The sequence below is a fragment of the Aspergillus eucalypticola genome (assembly GCF_003184535.1).
Source record: "Aspergillus eucalypticola CBS 122712 chromosome Unknown BO83scaffold_5, whole genome shotgun sequence".
NCBI classification, from domain to species: Eukaryota; Fungi; Ascomycota; class Eurotiomycetes; order Eurotiales; family Aspergillaceae; genus Aspergillus; species Aspergillus eucalypticola.
Window position 1 is genome coordinate 797,501 of NW_020290279.1, and position 18,222 is coordinate 815,722.

The 18,222-nt window shown below is 50.4% G+C and overlaps 6 protein-coding genes across 6 annotated transcripts; 2 read left to right on the top strand and 4 right to left on the bottom strand.

Moving 5' to 3' along the window:
- Positions 1 to 2,194: 2,194 nt before the first annotated feature.
- BO83DRAFT_201109 (uncharacterized protein) lies at positions 2,195 to 2,747 on the bottom strand. The gene has a single exon (XM_025526640.1). It carries the CDS (start codon positions 2,606 to 2,608, stop codon positions 2,243 to 2,245), a length of 366 nt encoding a protein of 121 aa, XP_025391155.1. The 5' UTR covers positions 2,609 to 2,747; the 3' UTR covers positions 2,195 to 2,242.
- A 455-nt stretch (positions 2,748 to 3,202) lies between these two features.
- On the bottom strand, positions 3,203 to 3,740 carry BO83DRAFT_201111 (uncharacterized protein). The gene has a single exon (XM_025526641.1). It carries the CDS (start codon positions 3,636 to 3,638, stop codon positions 3,339 to 3,341), a length of 300 nt encoding a protein of 99 aa, XP_025391156.1. The 5' UTR covers positions 3,639 to 3,740; the 3' UTR covers positions 3,203 to 3,338.
- A 671-nt stretch (positions 3,741 to 4,411) lies between these two features.
- BO83DRAFT_375952 (60S ribosomal protein eL34) lies at positions 4,412 to 5,587 on the bottom strand. The gene is made up of 4 exons (XM_025530593.1): positions 5,475 to 5,587; positions 5,393 to 5,406; positions 5,068 to 5,191; positions 4,412 to 4,826 (listed from the first exon to the last, which is right to left on the bottom strand). Exons 1-4 carry the CDS (start codon positions 5,496 to 5,498, stop codon positions 4,635 to 4,637), a joined length of 354 nt encoding a protein of 117 aa, XP_025391157.1. The 5' UTR covers positions 5,499 to 5,587; the 3' UTR covers positions 4,412 to 4,634.
- A 2,253-nt stretch (positions 5,588 to 7,840) lies between these two features.
- On the top strand, positions 7,841 to 13,412 carry prp8 (U4/U6-U5 snRNP complex subunit PRP8). Its single transcript, XM_025530594.1, has 2 exons — positions 7,841 to 9,569; positions 9,642 to 13,412. The coding sequence occupies exons 1-2, from the start codon at positions 7,860 to 7,862 to the stop codon at positions 13,095 to 13,097; spliced, it is 5,166 nt and encodes a 1,721-aa protein (XP_025391158.1). The 5' UTR covers positions 7,841 to 7,859; the 3' UTR covers positions 13,098 to 13,412.
- A 3,113-nt stretch (positions 13,413 to 16,525) lies between these two features.
- On the bottom strand, positions 16,526 to 17,049 carry BO83DRAFT_375957 (uncharacterized protein). Its single transcript, XM_025530595.1, has one exon. It carries the CDS (start codon positions 16,840 to 16,842, stop codon positions 16,612 to 16,614), a length of 231 nt encoding a protein of 76 aa, XP_025391159.1. The 5' UTR covers positions 16,843 to 17,049; the 3' UTR covers positions 16,526 to 16,611.
- A 53-nt stretch (positions 17,050 to 17,102) lies between these two features.
- Positions 17,103 to 18,158, top strand: BO83DRAFT_306663 (SANT/Myb-like DNA-binding domain-containing protein; the record flags this gene model as incomplete). Its single annotated transcript, XM_025527304.1, has 3 exons — positions 17,103 to 17,759; positions 17,850 to 17,978; positions 18,036 to 18,158. 3 exons carry the CDS (start codon positions 17,103 to 17,105, stop codon positions 18,156 to 18,158), a joined length of 909 nt encoding a protein of 302 aa, XP_025391160.1.
- Positions 18,159 to 18,222: the final 64 nt, after the last annotated feature.

An 18,222-nucleotide genomic window follows, 5' to 3' on the forward strand; every position in this document is an offset into this window, starting at 1 on the left:
ACTAGAGTAGCATGCCTGCTTAGCTACAACTAGTCGCTGCATGACAGTCGCAAGGGTGTGGAGCCTTTGCGAGGATATCGATTAGGGTGAAATCTCATCCTGCGCCTCAATGAGAAGGTACCTAGCATGACAACGCCCGTCAGTGATGCAGGCTTGGTGTCATGTCCCACTCTAGCAAATGCATGAGCTTCTTCCTGCAGATTGTGGAAGTCTCGATCCCAGTGACAGGACTCTTCTGAAGGTCAAACCAACGTCACTGACAGTGATCCGTTGTGACCGGGCTATCTGGTCGGTGGTCGCTCTCCAAGTATGCGGAACGCTCAGAACTCAGCTCAAGAGTCAACTGCTACCTAGCTATTAGGACACACATCGACTTTCTCCCCATCTCGCATACATCGGGCTGCGCTACGCTACCTTTTACTCGCTTGGGAGTAGCGCCCCTTTGCGATATACCCCGAGGAACGCCGGGTCTAGATCAATGCGGTCCTCTGACTGGCAAGGTCATCCCTGGTCTTTCATTCCTTTTTCGACCCCTCTTGTCTCGATTTCCCGTCTTTTTCTTCACTTCCGGCGTGGTGCATCTTCCTTCCCCTTTAGCCATCCTTCATATCAGGTGGGTATCCAAGGCGGCTATTAAACTTTGAACTTGCGCGCCCGACTTTTGTAACGCGGTGCAACAGCGCGCAAAAAGTACCTTCTGGCCCTATAGCCCGCTTCCAATTCTGGTTTCTCCCTTCTAGTCTACCTTAATGTAACTTTTGACTTTCGAAGAACGGGCCGCGCCGAATGTCTAAGGCTAATCGGCAACAGTTCGGTGCCCACCGCATGGACAGCCGGATGGAATGCGTCCGCATGTGAGCACTATGCTTAAGCACGCTTGGGCCATGTTAGGGAAATGTCAACTGGCACGTTAATAGGTAGATTGACCAAGGCGCTGGGTTGAAGTCTAGAACCGTATCAGACCGGGGGGTCCGATATACGATTATCATGACTGACTGCCTCTGCATATTCGCTCTCACATGGCCTTTTAATCACCAACATGGCTGCCAAGATGCAAGAAACATATTTAAACAGTGGCGGCTAGCGAGAAATCGGCCGAGGGATCAATGAGATTGTCCCTATCCGTGTGAAGAACTAGTGCCAGTTGTGTCTTCCAAAGAGCCACGAATTCCCCAAATCCCTGATAGCATCCGCAAGTTGAATCAGCAGTTGGACGCCACAGAAGAAACCCCCCTCTCACAGGAACCCACTCGCCTTTCCGAGTGTTCGCGATCCCTTGCCACCCTCTTCACCAATCGCAGCAGTCGTGACCATTGGAAGGCCACAGTGCGATCCAAGTACTTGATGATTGTATAGTACTCAGACCACTTGTGATGATTTGAGGATCCGACATAGCGTGGTCCAATCGTCTAGACCATCCAAGGTACAGGATGACAATGAAACCCGATCGAGTCAGATGTAAGTAGTTGCCTTCTTTGCCTTCTCGGTTCGACATCAGACACTGCCGGGATGTATCCTGAATCTTGCATAAGTGTGGCACCTCCCATCCCCGTGCCTTTCATTTGACCGGTCCATAACGGTGTGATGCCTGCCAATCCCTCCGGATCAGAATAGTCTACACCATGCTACTTGATACTTTAGCGTCGTGATAGACAACGATAGCATCCCCTTCATATTTTAGGGTTACTTGACCACGAGACTATATCTGATTCAAGACCGTCACAGCAGCGGCTAAGGCTGGTGTCACCCTCAGCACATGCCGGATGAGCCAAGCGACTGGGCCAAAGAAGCTTGCTGAGCGTGTCGCCGTATGTATCTGTCGGGCCAGGCTGGCTTGGGTAGAATCCTGATACACAAATCATATGCTTTTAGATTAATATTATCATCTCACTATTATGAGAGATGGATTGCAATTCGGACTTCCCACGGATCTGGTTCTCTCACCAATACCTTCTTTTCCTTTCTTTGGTCATTTCCCTCGCACCCCGCTTCGGCGAAGGGCAAGTGCATCATCCTTCATACACACATTGACAGGACGCCCAGTGATACTCCATCGGAAAGCAGAGACAAATTATTCAAGCCACTTCCCCTTCCACCTCAAAATCCTCTCTTATCGCTTGAGAGGAGGGCACAGGACACGGAATAGTACATGGAATGGCATGGATGAGCCAGAGTGAAAAAGGGGCAGATGGAGCCATTCCCAGCATCACATGTGACCTTTTGCCCTCTTGTCCCTTTCGCATCATCGGAAGTTCAAGATGCCGGAAATGAGCACTAACGCACGGTGAGAGCAGTCAGTTGAAGTTGATCTGACTGTTGGGTTGTTGTTGTTGTTGTTGTTGCTGCTGCTGCTGCCATTCAAATGGAGCTCAACAAACCAAGAAATCAACACAGCTAGCTGGTCGATCTCCCTGTCAAACAGCATCAAGAGCATGAAGCACTCCTTACTAAATTTACTACTTGCTAGCCTACTCCGCCACGATTTCAGCGCCAAGTGAATGCCCATCTGCTTACCGTATCTCGTTTCACTGACGGAAGGGCCCAAACAGCACCACCACAGCAGAAAATCAGCAGTAGCAGCAGTAGCCGCAGGGGGGATTCTTTTCATGTCGGATGATCAACCGACCCCCGAACGACCGATGGCTAACGCGCCTGTTAGACTGTCATTCATGTCAGTCAGCTGCATGCCATCTGCAGGCGAACAGGGGTCCAGGATTATTTCAATAGTGACCAGACTAGATGTGTGCGAATCTGTCATCATGATGTATAATTCATGGATTGATTCTTTTGCCGCCAGAATTCCTTTTTGGGGGAAAGAGGAGGTGTTGAAACAATCATTGACCCGTTTTTGATCATTGCTGATTAGGTGCTTACGGTCACTCACTACTACCTCTTCACACACAATGGAGACAAAGACCGCCCGAGCATTGCGAAGGATAGAGACAATGGGTAAGTAGGGATATTAATGGATACGAGGGGCCCACTGACTAGGGTGGTGGTAAAACTACTACTACCGTATGATAGTAACCCCATTATATATTTGCCCTTACTCCGATGATCCCTCATCCTCTCGGTCCGAGTTACTCACCTTGTCTTAGGTATGTACTACCTACCCCCTCACCAAATGACTTACTTCCTGTAGGTAGTATGCTATGCTGTGCTGGATAATGCCCAGACATGGCAATTATGCAGGGCAGTCAAATCATTCTGCGTTAACGTATCTTACTTAGCGCCAACCTATGATCAACTACGTCTCCCAACCTGCCACCTAACAGAATAAACTGGACCTGCTGGGTCAAATCCAAGGAAATATGCTCAGGTATCACAAACACCAAAGCCTACCCATTTCTTTTTTCTTCCCACTCATCCTGAACCAGGTGCCCGGAGTCTTGACATCCCCGGGTAGTAGTAGCAGCATTTAGTATTGCGGCTTTTTTTTTTTTCTTTTCTTTTCTTTTCTTTTCTTTTCTTCTCTTTTCTTTTCTTTTCTTGGTGTTTGCTATTCCCTCTCCCCTCCCTCTCAATGTACCTACCTCTATCCTCCCATTAAGGGTGTAGTGTCCGAAACTGGACGCGTGAAGTGTGTAGTGCTCCGCGAAGCACGCTAAGTAGCGAACGGGGTGGATAAATATGAACATAGGTACTTATGTTTCAACTCGGCCGAATTAAATAGTTCAGGATACCATAACTGTACCTGACTTTAGCAATATATGTATATATATCAACCTTGAAAATCAAACCTCCCACCGATAAGTCAATTAACTGACTTAGTACTACTACGTTTTTTTTTTTTTCTTTTTTTTTATAAAACACACGTGCCGAGTGGTTTCACAGCACCACTTACTCTTATTTTTTACGACTTCGAGGAGATATGCCATCGGTTCCGCTTTCGGTTGGTTGTGCAGAGAATGGACCTACTACTACTACTACTACTACTACTACTACTACTACTACTATTTACACAAAACACACTTATGTACCTAGGTAGTCACTTTGATCGATCGACTTATCTATCTACTGTATCTTGGTTGGTGGATTGGTTCGTGTATTGATTGCTTGCTTGCTTGACTGATTTTGGTTGTCGCTTGCTTGGAATGGGAAAGACTAGTACTACTTATTTCATGCCACTGCAGCCAGTAGTTTACGTAGGCGTTCAGGGGAGAGAGAGAAATATGGTTTATAATTTGTAGTTTATGATACCCCGGGAATCTTCTTCGGTGTAGTCCATGGCCAGTGTATGTATGCATGCATTAGATATATACGGACTGGGATGACTGGGGACTTGACCAAGTTCTACGGTGTGGAGTGATGCGAAGAAACACGATTCGCATCACACCTCAGCATATCGAAGCGGCGAACGGTTTAAAAAAAATAAAAAAAGAACGACATCCCAAGGACAGACAGCGAGGAGTGAAAAAATATGGAAATCTCATTTCATGAATAGAAGAATTCATTCATTGGGAATCACGACCCGTACATATTACCCCGTCGTGATCAATTTTTTAGCCGCGCCGTTCTTTGTTCATTGAAGAATGAAAGAACCCTAGAACCGAGCCAAATTTTTTAAAGAAAATTTTCCATAATTCGCTCCTCTAATCACAAAAAAACATCATTTATTGATATTTATGATGCATTTAGCGCTTGCCGGCAGCCTTCTCCTGAGACTCCTTGAGGACCTTCTTGACGATCTTCTGCTCCTCAATCAGGAAAGCACGGACGATGCGGTCCTTGACGCAACCGGCGCAGCGGGAACCACCGTAGGCGCGGCTGACGTTCTTCTTGGGGCGGGAGATCTGAGCGTACTCGCGAGGGCGGAGAGCGGGGACCTATATCGGTGGAAAAGGGTAATACAATCAGCCATTTTTGCTCTTCCTTCATATCCTTTATATCGCGAATGGTGGTGGTGGTGGTGGTGGTGGTGATGATGTTGATTGTTGTCGTTTCCTTGTGCGTTGCTTGAAGCGATCGTCCATGCACACACTCTCTCAATCCATAATCCATTTCCCAGCTCGTTCACGCACAACCACCACCGCCACCATTCAGCATAGATAATTCGGGAGCACTCACACCAGGGAGCTTGATGCCACAGTCACCGCACTTGGGAGCAGTGCCCTTCTTCTTGATGTGAAGGTAACGAAGCTCACCGCCGGGGGTCTTGATGATGCGGACCTGGTTGGACCGCGTGTTGTACCTGAAGAACAAAAATCCATCAATACCCTATTCATGAATATCTCGGCGTATATAAAGAATTTCAAGAGCAAAGCAGCGGTCCATCGCGTCGAAATCGGACAAATCGTTATTGCACCGTAGCGACCGATCAAAGAGAGAAAATTTGGTGGGTGTGACAAAAGGCACGATGGGGGTAGAATCAAGAGGGAAAATTCAAACGTACGGGTTCCGGCGGCGCTGCAGAGAAAAAGAACATTAGATCAGTATTCCATTTCATATAATAATCAGAGATTCAATATACTCACGTATTGGAGTCTGTTGTTCGCCATTTTGTCTGTCCTTGAACCTCTAGGTCGGTGGTCTCAAGAGATTGGCGGCGGCGTCGTCGGTTGTCGTCGTTGACCTCGTAGAATTCTCGCGGTAATCTGGATTTGTGTGGGTTTCGCTCGGAGCCCTGGGCGGCCGCGCTAGCGCTAATTTGGCGAGAACGCGCTAACCCCAATCCGGACTAGTACCGGCCCAAGCAGAGCCGCCACCTCTTTTCAGACTTGCTTCATCAAACAAGGCAGGAGAAGCAAGAAGAGACTGGAGCAAGCTGTCTTATCACCTTCCCGTCGTGAGAAGGGGATCGTCCAGGAGTGGTTTTATCTTCTTCGGGGCAAAGCTTCATTTCTCCGACGCGATTTCTTTTTATCAACTTTTTTTAATTCCCCCCTCCTCCATTCCGTTTTTTTCGCGTCGCTGAGCTGCAGTCGATGAGCTCGCGATAAGTCACGTTCCGTGCATCTTTTGACGCGACTTAGTCACGAAACTTCCAGCCCGTCCATCAGAGCAGAGAGTGTCCTTCATATATACAACCCATTACCATGGCATCATTGCCTCCCCCTCCGCCTCCGGGCTGGGGTGCGTCGGCGCCGCCGTCGATGCCGTTGGCTCCTCCGCCACCGGGATATCAACCGCCTGCGGATCCGACTGTCGCGAAGTTTGCCCAGAAGAAGAATGAATGGCTGCGGACGCAACGGAACCGGTTTGGCGAGAAGAGAAAGGGTGGATTTGTCGAAACACAAAAGGCTGATATGCCCCCGGAGCATCTGCGAAAGATTGTTCGGGACATTGGCGATGTGTCGCAAAAGAAGTTCAGCAATGAGAAGCGCAGCTACCTCGGTGCGCTTAAGTTCATGCCCCATGCTGTGTTGAAGTTGCTGGAGAACATGCCCATGCCTTGGGAATCGGCTAGGGAAGTGAAGGTATTGTATCATGTTAATGGTTGCCTTACCTTGGTCAATGAGACTCCTCGTGTCATTGAGCCCGTGTTTCACGCTCAATGGGCTACCATGTGGGTGTGCATGCGGCGAGAGAAGAGTGATCGCAGACACTTCAAGAGAATGCGCTTCCCTCCTTTCGACGACGAAGAACCTCCGCTATCGTGGTCGGAAAACATTGAAGATGTGGAGCCGTTGGAACCCATTCAGATGGAGCTTGATGAGTCGGAGGATGCTCCTGTCTATGAGTGGTTCTATGATCACCGGCCTCTGCTGGATACTCCCCATGTTAATGGGCCGAGCTACAAGAGCTGGAACTTGACACTTCCCCAGATGGCTACTCTGTATCGACTAAGTCATCAACTCCTCAGTGACGTCGTCGATCAGAACTACTTCCACATGTTTGACTTGAACAGTTTCTTTACTGCTAAGGCACTGAACGTCGCTATCCCCGGTGGTCCTCGCTTCGAGCCCCTGTACAAGGATATTGACCCCAATGACGAGGACTTCAGCGAATTCAACGCCATCGACCGTATCATCTTCCGCGCCCCTATCCGCACGGAATACCGCGTTGCCTACCCCTTCCTGTACAATACCCTTCCGAGAAGCGTAAAGGTTTCTTGGTACTCTCACCCTCAAGTTGTATATGTCCGCACCGACGACCCTAATCTCCCCGCCTTCTACTTCGACCCCGTCATCAACCCTATCTCCTCCCGGTCCGTCGCGCCGAAGAATATCACTGTCAGCCATGAAGATGAGATCTTTGGTGAAGGAATTAACGAGGACGACTTCGAGCTCCCTGGCGACTTCGAGCCGTTCTTCTCCGATGAGGAATTGTATACACCCGATACCGCGTCCGCCATTGCCCTCTGGTGGGCCCCTCATCCCTTCAACAAGCGCTCCGGCAAGATGGTGCGCGCCCAGGATGTTCCCCTCGTGAAGCAGTGGTATCTGGAGCATTGCCCGCAGGGCCAGCCTGTCAAGGTTCGCGTCTCATACCAGAAGCTGCTTAAGACGTTCGTCCTCAATGAGCTACACAAGAAGAAGCCCAAGGCCCAGAACAAACAGAATCTGTTGAAGACTTTGAAGTCGACCAAGTTCTTCCAGCAGACGACGATTGATTGGGTTGAAGCAGGTCTGCAAGTTTGCCGCCAGGGTTTCAACATGCTCAACTTGTTGATCCACCGCAAGAACTTGACCTACCTCCACCTTGACTACAACTTCAACTTGAAGCCCGTCAAGACTTTGACCACCAAGGAGCGAAAGAAGTCTCGTTTCGGAAACGCTTTCCACTTGATGAGAGAAATCCTTCGTCTCACCAAGTTGATTGTCGACGCTCAGGTGCAATATCGGTTGGGTAACATTGATGCCTTCCAGCTGGCTGACGGCATCCTGTATGCTTTCAACCACGTCGGACAGCTTACTGGTATGTACCGTTACAAGTACAAGTTGATGCACCAGATTCGTTCTTGCAAGGATCTCAAGCATTTGATCTACTATCGCTTCAACTCGGGACCTGTGGGTAAGGGTCCTGGATGCGGATTCTGGGCCCCGGCCTGGCGTGTTTGGCTCTTCTTCATGCGTGGTATTATTCCTCTGCTCGAGAGATGGCTCGGAAACCTGCTGTCCCGTCAGTTCGAGGGTCGCCACAGCAAGGGTGTTGCCAAGACTGTCACCAAGCAACGTGTGGAGTCTCACTTCGATCTTGAACTCCGTGCATCTGTCATGGCGGATCTCATGGACATGATGCCCGAGGGTATCAAGCAGAACAAGGTCAACACTGTGCTCCAACATCTGTCGGAGGCATGGAGATGCTGGAAGAGTAACATCCCTTGGAAGGTTCCTGGCCTTCCGGCGCCCATTGAGAATATTATTCTCCGTTACGTCAAGAGCAAGGCCGACTGGTGGATTTCCGTCGCTCACTACAACCGTGAACGTATCCGTCGTGGTGCCACCGTTGATAAGACAGTTGCAAAGAAGAACCTTGGTCGACTCACCCGGTTGTGGCTCAAGGCTGAGCAAGAGCGTCAACACAACTACCTTAAGGATGGTCCCTACGTGTCGTCCGAGGAAGCTGTGGCCATCTACACAACTATGGTCCACTGGCTTGAGTCTCGCAAGTTCTCTCCGATCCCCTTCCCTAGTGTTTCTTACAAGCATGACACCAAAATCCTGATCCTTGCTCTGGAGCGTCTGCGTGAATCCTACTCCGTCAAGGGTAGACTCAACCAGAGTCAGCGTGAGGAGCTCGCTCTCATCGAACAGGCGTACGATTCCCCTGGAACGACCCTAGCCAGAATCAAGCGTTTCCTCTTGACTCAGCGAGCCTTCAAGGAAGTTGGCATTGATATGAACGACAATTACAGCCATATCAATCCCGTGTACGACGTGGAGCCCATCGAAAAGATCACTGACGCCTATCTCGACCAGTATCTGTGGTACCAGGCAGAGCAGCGCCACTTGTTCCCCGCTTGGATCAAGCCCTCGGACTCTGAGGTGCCCCCCTTGTTGACTTACAAGTGGGCTCAGGGTATCAACAACTTGGACAATGTCTGGGAGACTGCTGATGGCGAGACGAACGTTATGATCGAGACCGAGCTGTCCAAGGTCTATGAGAAGATGGATCTTACTTTGTTGAACCGCATGCTTCGCCTTATCATGGACCACAACTTGGCTGACTACATCACTTCCAAGAACAACGTGCAGCTCAGCTACAAGGACATGAATCATACCAACAGCTACGGTTTGATTCGCGGTCTGCAGTTCTCCGGCTTCGTTTTCCAGTACTATGGCCTGATGATCGATTTGCTGCTCCTCGGTCTGCAGAGAGCTAGTGAAATGGCTGGGCCCCCTGCAAGCCCCAACGACTTCCTGCAGTTCAGAGACCGTGCTACTGAGACGAAGCATCCTATTCGTCTGTACACACGTTACGTCGACAAGATCTGGGTCTTCCTTCGATTTTCTGCCGATGAGTCTCGAGACTTGATTCAGCGCTTCTTGACTGAGAACCCCGATCCCAACTTCGAAAATGTCATCGGGTACAAGAACAAGAAGTGTTGGCCGCGTGATTGCCGCATGCGTTTGATGCGTCATGATGTCAACTTGGGTCGCGCTGTATTCTGGGATCTGAAGAACCGCCTGCCCAGGTCAATCACTACCATCGAATGGGATGACACTTTCGCCAGTGTCTACAGCAAGGATAACCCGAACCTTCTGTTCTCTATGTCCGGATTCGAAGTCCGCATTCTTCCTAAGTGCCGCAACCAAAATGAGGAGTTCTCGGTGAAGGACAGCGTTTGGTCTCTGGTCGATAACTCGACTAAGGAGCGCACAGCTCATGCTTTCCTCCAGGTCACGGAGGAGGATATCCAGAAGTTCAACAACCGGATTCGTCAGATTCTCATGTCGTCCGGTTCGACGACTTTCACTAAGATCGCAAACAAGTGGAACACGGCTTTGATCGCACTCTTCACCTACTACCGTGAAGCTGCTGTATCCACTGTCAACCTTCTGGATACGATCGTCAAGTGCGAAACCAAGATCCAGACCCGTGTCAAGATTGGTCTGAACTCCAAGATGCCTTCGCGTTTCCCTCCCGCCGTTTTCTACACCCCCAAGGAACTAGGAGGTCTGGGTATGATCTCTGGATCCCACATTCTCATTCCGGCTAGCGACAAGCGGTGGTCCAAGCAAACGGATACCGGCATCACCCACTTCCGTGCGGGTATGTCACATGACGAAGAGACCCTGATCCCGAACATCTTCCGGTACATCATCCCCTGGGAAGCCGAGTTCATTGACTCTCAGAGAGTGTGGATGGAGTATTCGCAGAAGCGGCAGGAGGCTCAGCAGCAGAACCGCCGCTTGACGTTGGAGGACTTGGAGGACAGCTGGGACCGTGGTCTGCCGCGTATCAACACCCTGTTCCAGAAGGATCGCAGTACGCTCAGCTTCGACAAGGGTTTCCGTCTTCGCGCCGAATTCAAGCAATACCAGCTGATGAAGAGCAACCCGTTCTGGTGGACTAGTCAGAGGCATGACGGAAAGCTGTGGAACTTGAACGCTTACCGTACCGACGTCATCCAGGCCCTTGGTGGTGTCGAAACCATTCTTGAGCACACCCTCTTTAAGGCAACTGCCTTCCCATCATGGGAAGGTCTCTTTTGGGAAAGAGCGAGTGGTTTCGAGGAATCGATGAAATTTAAGAAGCTTACGAATGCCCAAAGATCCGGTTTGAATCAGATCCCGAACCGTCGGTTCACTTTGTGGTGGTCTCCTACCATCAACCGTGCCAATGTATACGTTGGTTTCCAAGTCCAGCTGGATCTTACCGGTATTTTCTTACACGGTAAAATCCCGACCTTGAAGATTTCGTTGATTCAGATCTTCCGTGCCCACTTGTGGCAGAAGATTCACGAGTCCGTCGTTATGGATCTGTGCCAAGTCTTCGATCAGGAGCTTCAGCAGCTGGGTATCGAGACAGTCCAGAAGGAGACTATCCATCCTCGTAAGTCTTACAAGATGAACAGCTCTTGCGCCGACATTTTGCTTTTCGCAACGAACAAGTGGAACGTCACGCGTCCTTCCTTGCTCTTCGATACCAAGGACGTTTATGAGCCAACCACGACAAACAAGTTCTGGCTTGACGTGCAGTTGAGATATGGTGATTATGACTCCCACGACATCGAGAGATATGTTCGTGCCAAGTATCTCGACTACACCACCGACAGCATGAGTATCTATCCTTCGGCTACCGGTTTGATGATTGGCATTGATCTCGCGTACAACCTGTACTCGGCATATGGTCAGTACTTCCCTGGTCTGAAGACCCTGATCCAGCAGGCTATGGCCAAGATCATGAAGGCGAACCCTGCCTTGTATGTCTTGAGAGAACGTATCAGGAAGGGTCTGCAGCTCTATGCTTCGGAAAGCAACCAGGAGTTCCTGAACTCCCAGAACTATTCGGAGCTCTTCAGCCCTCAGATCCAGCTGTTCATTGACGATACCAATGTCTACCGTGTCACCATCCACAAGACCTTCGAAGGTAATTTGACGACCAAGCCCATCAACGGTGCTATCTTTATCTTCAATCCCAGAACCGGACAGCTGTTCTTGAAGATCATTCACACTAGTGTCTGGGCTGGACAGAAGCGTCTGGGTCAATTGGCCAAGTGGAAGACAGCAGAAGAAGTGGCGGCTCTCATCCGATCCTTACCTGTAGAGGAGCAGCCGAAGCAGCTGATTGTCACCCGTAAGGGTCTGTTGGATCCTTTGGAAGTCCACCTGCTTGACTTCCCTAACATTTCCATCCGAGCTTCCGAGCTTCAGCTTCCTTTCCAGGCCGCGATGAAGGTTGAGAAGCTTGCGGATATGATTCTCCGGGCAACGGAGCCTCAGATGGTTCTCTTCAACCTTTACGATGAGTGGCTGAAATCAATCTCACCTTACATTGCCTTCTCTCGTTTGATTCTCATTCTGAGAGCTCTCCACGTCAACATCGATAAGGCGAAGATTATCCTCAGACCTGACAAGAGTGTCATAACCCAAGAGCATCATATCTGGCCTTCATTGTCGGATGAGGATTGGATGAAGGTTGAAGTGCAATTGCGTGACTTGATTCTGAACGACTACGGCAAGAAGAACAATGTCAACGTTCAGAGTCTGACGAGTAGTGAAGTTCGGGATATCATCCTCGGTATGGAGATCAGTGCTCCTTCACTTCAACGTCAGCAGGCCGCGGAGATCGAGAAGCAGCAGGAAGAGCAGAAGCAGCTCACGGCTGTTACGACGAAGACACAGAACGTCCGTGGCGAGGATATCATCGTCACTACCACGTCTCAGTACGAGCAGCAATCGTTTGCTTCCAAGACTGAGTGGCGCACACGGGCAATCGCAACGTCCAACCTTCGTACGAGGTCTAACAACATCTACATCTCGTCGGATGACGTCCGGGAGGAGGGATACACCTACATCATGCCGAAGAACGTCCTCAAGCGCTTCATCACGATTGCAGATCTCCGTGTGCAAGTTGCCGGATACCTGTACGGTACCTCCCCTCCTGATAACGACCAGGTGAAGGAAATCCGCACCATTGTCATGATCCCCCAGGTGGGCAATACGCGTGAGGTGCAGTTGCCACAGCAGCTGCCCCAGCACGATTATCTCAACAACCTCGAACCTCTGGGTGTTATCCACACCATCTCTGGAAACGAGCCCCCTTACATGTCGGCCATGGATGTTACACAGCATGCTCGTTTGATGAACGCCCACTCCTCCTGGGATAAGAAGACGGTTACCATGACAGTGTCTTTCACCCCTGGATCCGTGTCACTTGCGGCCTGGGGTCTCACGCCCCAAGGCTACAAATGGGGAGCAGAGAATCGTGATACCACGTCTGATCAACCGCAAGGATTCTCGACCAGCATGGGAGAGAAGTGCCAGCTGTTGCTCAGTGACAAGATCCGCGGATACTTCCTGGTTCCGGAAGACAACGTCTGGAACTACAGCTTCATGGGCAGCTCCTTCGGCGGAGTGGAGAAGCGGCCGGTGTACGTGAAGATCGACACCCCTCTGAGATTCTACGATGAACAACATCGTCCATTGCACTTCCAGAACTTTGCGGAACTGGAAGATATATGGGTTGACCGTTCTGATAACTTTGCGTGAGCGATGTGTGGATGGCGTTTGCATGATACTATTTTCCTTTTTCCTTTTATATGGACGATTACGTTGTTTTGACATTATTTCCCATATCTTCAAGCCATGTCTTTTTCCCCTCTCGAAGTTTTCTTTTCTTTTGATGTTCGCAGTATACAAAATCCTCTCATGTGTCTTACTATGGTTACATTTTTTGATATCGATGCTTGGCAGCAAGTGAGGGATGAAGAAGCCCAACGGAAGTGGAGATCCGGTGGCGGGGATGGGGCAAAAATGGCTGCGCTATGTACAGTAGACATGTAGGTAGCGATGTATGTTTAAGAAGTTAATTACCTAAAGTGGTCATCGGTTTGTAGATGTTCTCATGTATACTGTAGGTAGAGTAGAGGGGTCAATATGGAGATCCAACAGGCAGCTATAATACAATTCCGGGCTTTAGGAGTTTAGGGGATCGACCATGTGGGTGGGCAGCAGAGCTAAAGAGGGCCGGAGGAGACTGTCAATCAATATGGACCATGTGTGAGTCCACTTTGGGCCGGGTAGGTTAATCGTTATTAACGGTCTAGTAATACTAATAAAAAAAATTACTATAAATTTTAGACCGGAATATGCTTAATATCAATAGACTAGTTTGGTGAGGGGGTTAGTTGACGTGTGTATTTTTTATTCTCTCAAGCCGGGGTGGGAAGATCAGTGTTTGTGTCTTGATGGAACTTGACCGAGCAAAAAGACGGAGTACGAAGGAGGGGGTGCTCCTGATTCTTGTCTCTCCCTCACACTCACTCACTCACTCACCTACTTACTACTCTTCCTCTCCCTCTCGCTCCTTCTCCCTCTTTTTCGCCCGTCTGAACCCACCCCACCCTACTTAGTCCTACTGAACACTTTCCCTCTCACGTTCTCGTTTTCTCCCTCTCCCTCTTCTGTGCCGTGCACGGCTGCTAACTAAAAACGCCTCTCACTTCCCCCCTGCTTCACTTTTCCTCCTCCGCACCATCCCTTCCGGCTGGATCCGATGTACATTTCCAACGGTCTGGCCCAAGCACTCATCCAGCCAGCTAGTCGGGGCGTCTAAGACATTCGCGTTGGGCTCATTTTATTTCGGTGGTTTGATGCAATGTGATCAAACTCGACTGTTTCACCAGTGCCTCATGGCCTGAAATCTCGGGACGAAAGTCAAATTGCAGAGACCCATCGGAAGAACTCGCCCTGCAACTGCAAGATACGATGGATGGGCTTACGGGGGATCCACCTCGACGCCAATCCTGTCCGGAGTACGGAGTACACGCCTACTTGAGACTACTACCCCTACAGGTTAAGGCGATATTCAGTCTGAAGTCTGAGAGGGGTCTTACGTGTTGTGTACAAAGTATAAGCTCCCCCAGCCCGTTTTTCCCTTTTTCTTTTTATTTGTTGGTTTATTTTATTATTTTCCCTTATTGTCTTCCTGCCTGTGTCCATGATCTATCATCCGTTGATGCTCATTGATCGAGCAGGGACAATAATCAGGAATCAGCCGGATGCTTAAATCGTAACTCACTCTATGGAGTAGCCTTCTCTCCATCTCAACCGCTATGACACGGTGGTGGCTCTCGGGGCCTCTCTCTTACACCTTAACAACAAACAGCTCGAGCTACTGCTACTACTCTCACCCGCCCACGGCCTATCATATCATAAAAAAGGAAATAAAGAAAATAAAAATGAACTAAAACATTAGACACATTCATGGCAACCCACCTCTCACATATTTTACCCACGCGCTAAGCTCCCGGCCTCCGACCGTTCTCGGGGGCTTGTGTCCACGAGGGTGACCTAGAATCAAGAGCAAATAAGGTTGACAGAAAGGCTCCTGCTCTCATCAGAAGGGTCAAACTTGCTCCCCTTTGACAAGGGACATGGCTTTCCAGTCCAGCTTCGTTTGGCCTCACAACCCAAGGGGGCCGGAGACCCAAAAAGAACGAAAAAGAAAATAACATAAAATTAAGTACAAGAAAAAAAAAAGTGAGGCCAGGCAAAAAAGGGGAACCTAGACGTGGGTACGGTTTAGGCTCGAGCCTGACCCGCGATCATTTTTTTTTCTCCTCCTACGCGATAGAGTCGTATTCTTAGTCGATGGGAGTCACCGCACATCGTTCATGCGTGATTGAGGAGTCGTGATGTGCGCGCGCGCGCGCTTTCTTTCTTGACTCCCTCACTGGTGTTGTGTTGGCTTGGCTTCCCGCGCCCGTTCCAGGCTACGGGATTTTTATATACACTATCCAGACCAGGGTCGTTACTCCATTTCCCTCTCGAGAAACAAAGGCTCGGCCGGAACTCCCTGCTTAGCCTGATGGCCCACCTCCGAGCAAGCTAGCACCCTCCCGCTAGTCATTCCAATCACCTTTTCCAGGTGGATGTCTCGCCGACGACCGTTCTCTACCCGCCATTGGCGTATTCGCTGAGTGGAGTTGCTGCGTCGACGTACGACGGTCCTTGTTCTGACAGGGGGCGAATTCCTGAGCGAGTTAGGAGCAGACCAGCACAACAGGTTTGACTCCCTTGACCCGAGTCCACCGACTCGCTCGTCTCATTCACGTTCGTATCCAATAAGTTAACTTCAGATTATGCCTGGCCTACGTATGGGTTTGGGCTTGGATCTCCCCCCCGCTTCTGCGTTTGCTCGGGGCTGGAGACGGTAGAGCCCCGAAGGAAGGGAGAGGGGCAGAAAGAGGAGAGAGAGAGTGTGATGGATTGATTGATGAATGGAGGGCGACTCTTTGTCTACCTGAGCTTTGGCTGGTTCGCCGTGTTTCAAACTTGTACACAGTATCTCCCGACTACTGCCCTAATTTCCTCCTCTACGGCAGTCACTGCCATGCCTTGGCAATCACCAGACGGGCCGGCGGAAGGCAAATGGTAGCCTCATCCTTCGTCCTGCTGGCATCCATGACCGTTGTCCCCTCTGGGTCCCTCTGCAAGCTAAGCTTGACTGGAACGCAGATCCGTCAAATGGGCGATTTCTTCTGCCAGCCCACCTGCACCTTTCTGATTTGGGTTATATGGAGTGTCTCCGTGTCTCGTCAATTTTACCCCATGGATTCTGACAGCTTATTTATTATGATTTGCCCTTTCCAGAACCTTTCATCGGCCGTCTACGCTGCCGTATATATCCTCTAACACTTACCCTATCACTGCTCTGCACGGGACTTTTACATGCAGCTGGAAGCAGCATCCCGGCATCAACCTCCACTTGTTCTTCCCCGTTAGATCCTGCATCTCAAACGACGGAGGGATACGGGCTGCAAGCCTATCTGCGGAGTTTCTGGCATGAGAATTAGACCACCAACTTCTCTCAGTAGATTTGGTTGGGCCGGGCCTCTTGTCGGTGCGTCTGGACTCTGGTGAAGATTACCGGTCTTTTTCGGGACTTCCCAGCTGGCGCGCTCATCACTGACCCGGTGAGTAGTACTAGTAAGCCATCTATCCATCCCTTTCGCCCAGTGACTCTTTCCCTTTCCCTTGGTGGCCAGACCCTGTGTCGCCTCTAGCTTCCTCTTTCACTCTCCTCCTCTGTTTCTTCTCTCCGTTCTCTCTGCCGTTGTTTTTCAAATGTGTTCGATGTCCTGCGACCTGACTTCGCTACTCTCTTCCTTTCTGCACCTTGGGATGAGCGATCGTTGTGTCTTGACGTTGCTGGCGAGTCATTCAATCCATGACCTATAATTCTGACGACCAGATAGTATCGCGCCTCACGCTCTGAAAGCCAACGGTCCATATCCCAATCTTCCAGGCTTCAGAAGTTCGGTTTGTACATGGCCAAAGCTTTGATCCTTGCTTCGACCCAGAGGATTTCACGATCTGTCACTCTTCGCTTCATCGGACGAACTCCGACAGTCAGCCAGCCTATCTCGTGACGGCCTTTTCCGTCGAGATAGCATCTTCGACCTCCTTCCTTTTCTCCCCCTTCTTTACTTTTTTTTTTCTAGAGCCAGTCAGTAGCCTGCCAGGGCTGTTAGGCTCTAGCGGCGCAGATGTATGTCCGCGACGCTGGCGGATCCGTATCGAGAGTATGCTATTGATTATTCTCAACATGCTACCTGCAAACCTGAGGAACACGCAGGCACGCTTGTTTACCACGCACAGCAGCCGCATCTCCAGCATCACAAGCAGTCCGAGCCTCCATTCTCTCAGGGGGCCTCTCATAGCACGACGGCATTTGAGCAACATCATGCGAACGCGACCGTGTTGTCAACAGCCACTCCGCAACAAACAGTCCATGATATCTCGCAAAGCGTTGTCCTTGGCCCGCCCCAAATGCTCCCACGACACCTTCCAGTGCAGTATCCACCTGCCAGCTTCGAAATCCCGCCTATTCAGCGCGAGAAGAAACGCCCTCATTCGGAGACCGAAGAGGATGGGAACCCCGACCATGGCCTGCGGCCACAGCTATCAGTCCTCTCAGCCGATGCCCCTCACGAACCCTCGCATTCTCCCGAGATGCTCTTCGGTGTCCATGGCACATCATCTCAGCAGCATCCCATGTCAAACCATGGATTCGGACCCACGGACTCTGTGGCCCTGCCGCAACATCACCATCACCATCGACTCCCGCCCCATGCAGCGCTGCGCGCCCCGGGGCGTCATGGAGTGAATGTGGAATCGCCTCCTTTGCCCTCGGGTCCGCCGAGTGTGGTGGGCCAGCCTGGAATGCCGGATCCAGCTCCCAGGCCCCGAGGTCCAAAACTGAAGTTTACTCCCGAAGAAGACGCTCTACTAGTGGAGCTGAAGGAAAACAAAAACCTGACATGGAAGCAAATTGCAGACTTCTTCCCGGGCCGAACGAGCGGCACCTTGCAAGTCCGATACTGCACCAAGCTGAAGGCCAAGGATGTGGCTTGGAGTGACGAAATGGTTCGAATTTCCCTGGTGCATTTCTACGTCTTTCTCACATGCTAATGAAGGGAATAGGTACAAAGGCTGCAACGGGCAATGCACGAATACGAGAACGATCGGTGGCGTATCATTGCAGGGAAGGTTGGAAATGGCTTCACCCCAGCTGCTTGTCGCGAGAAGGCTATGCAACTCCAGTAAAGGCTTGGGGTATTTCTCATTTATATCTACTGTCGCCAGATTCGACCTTACTTGGACCCTCTGA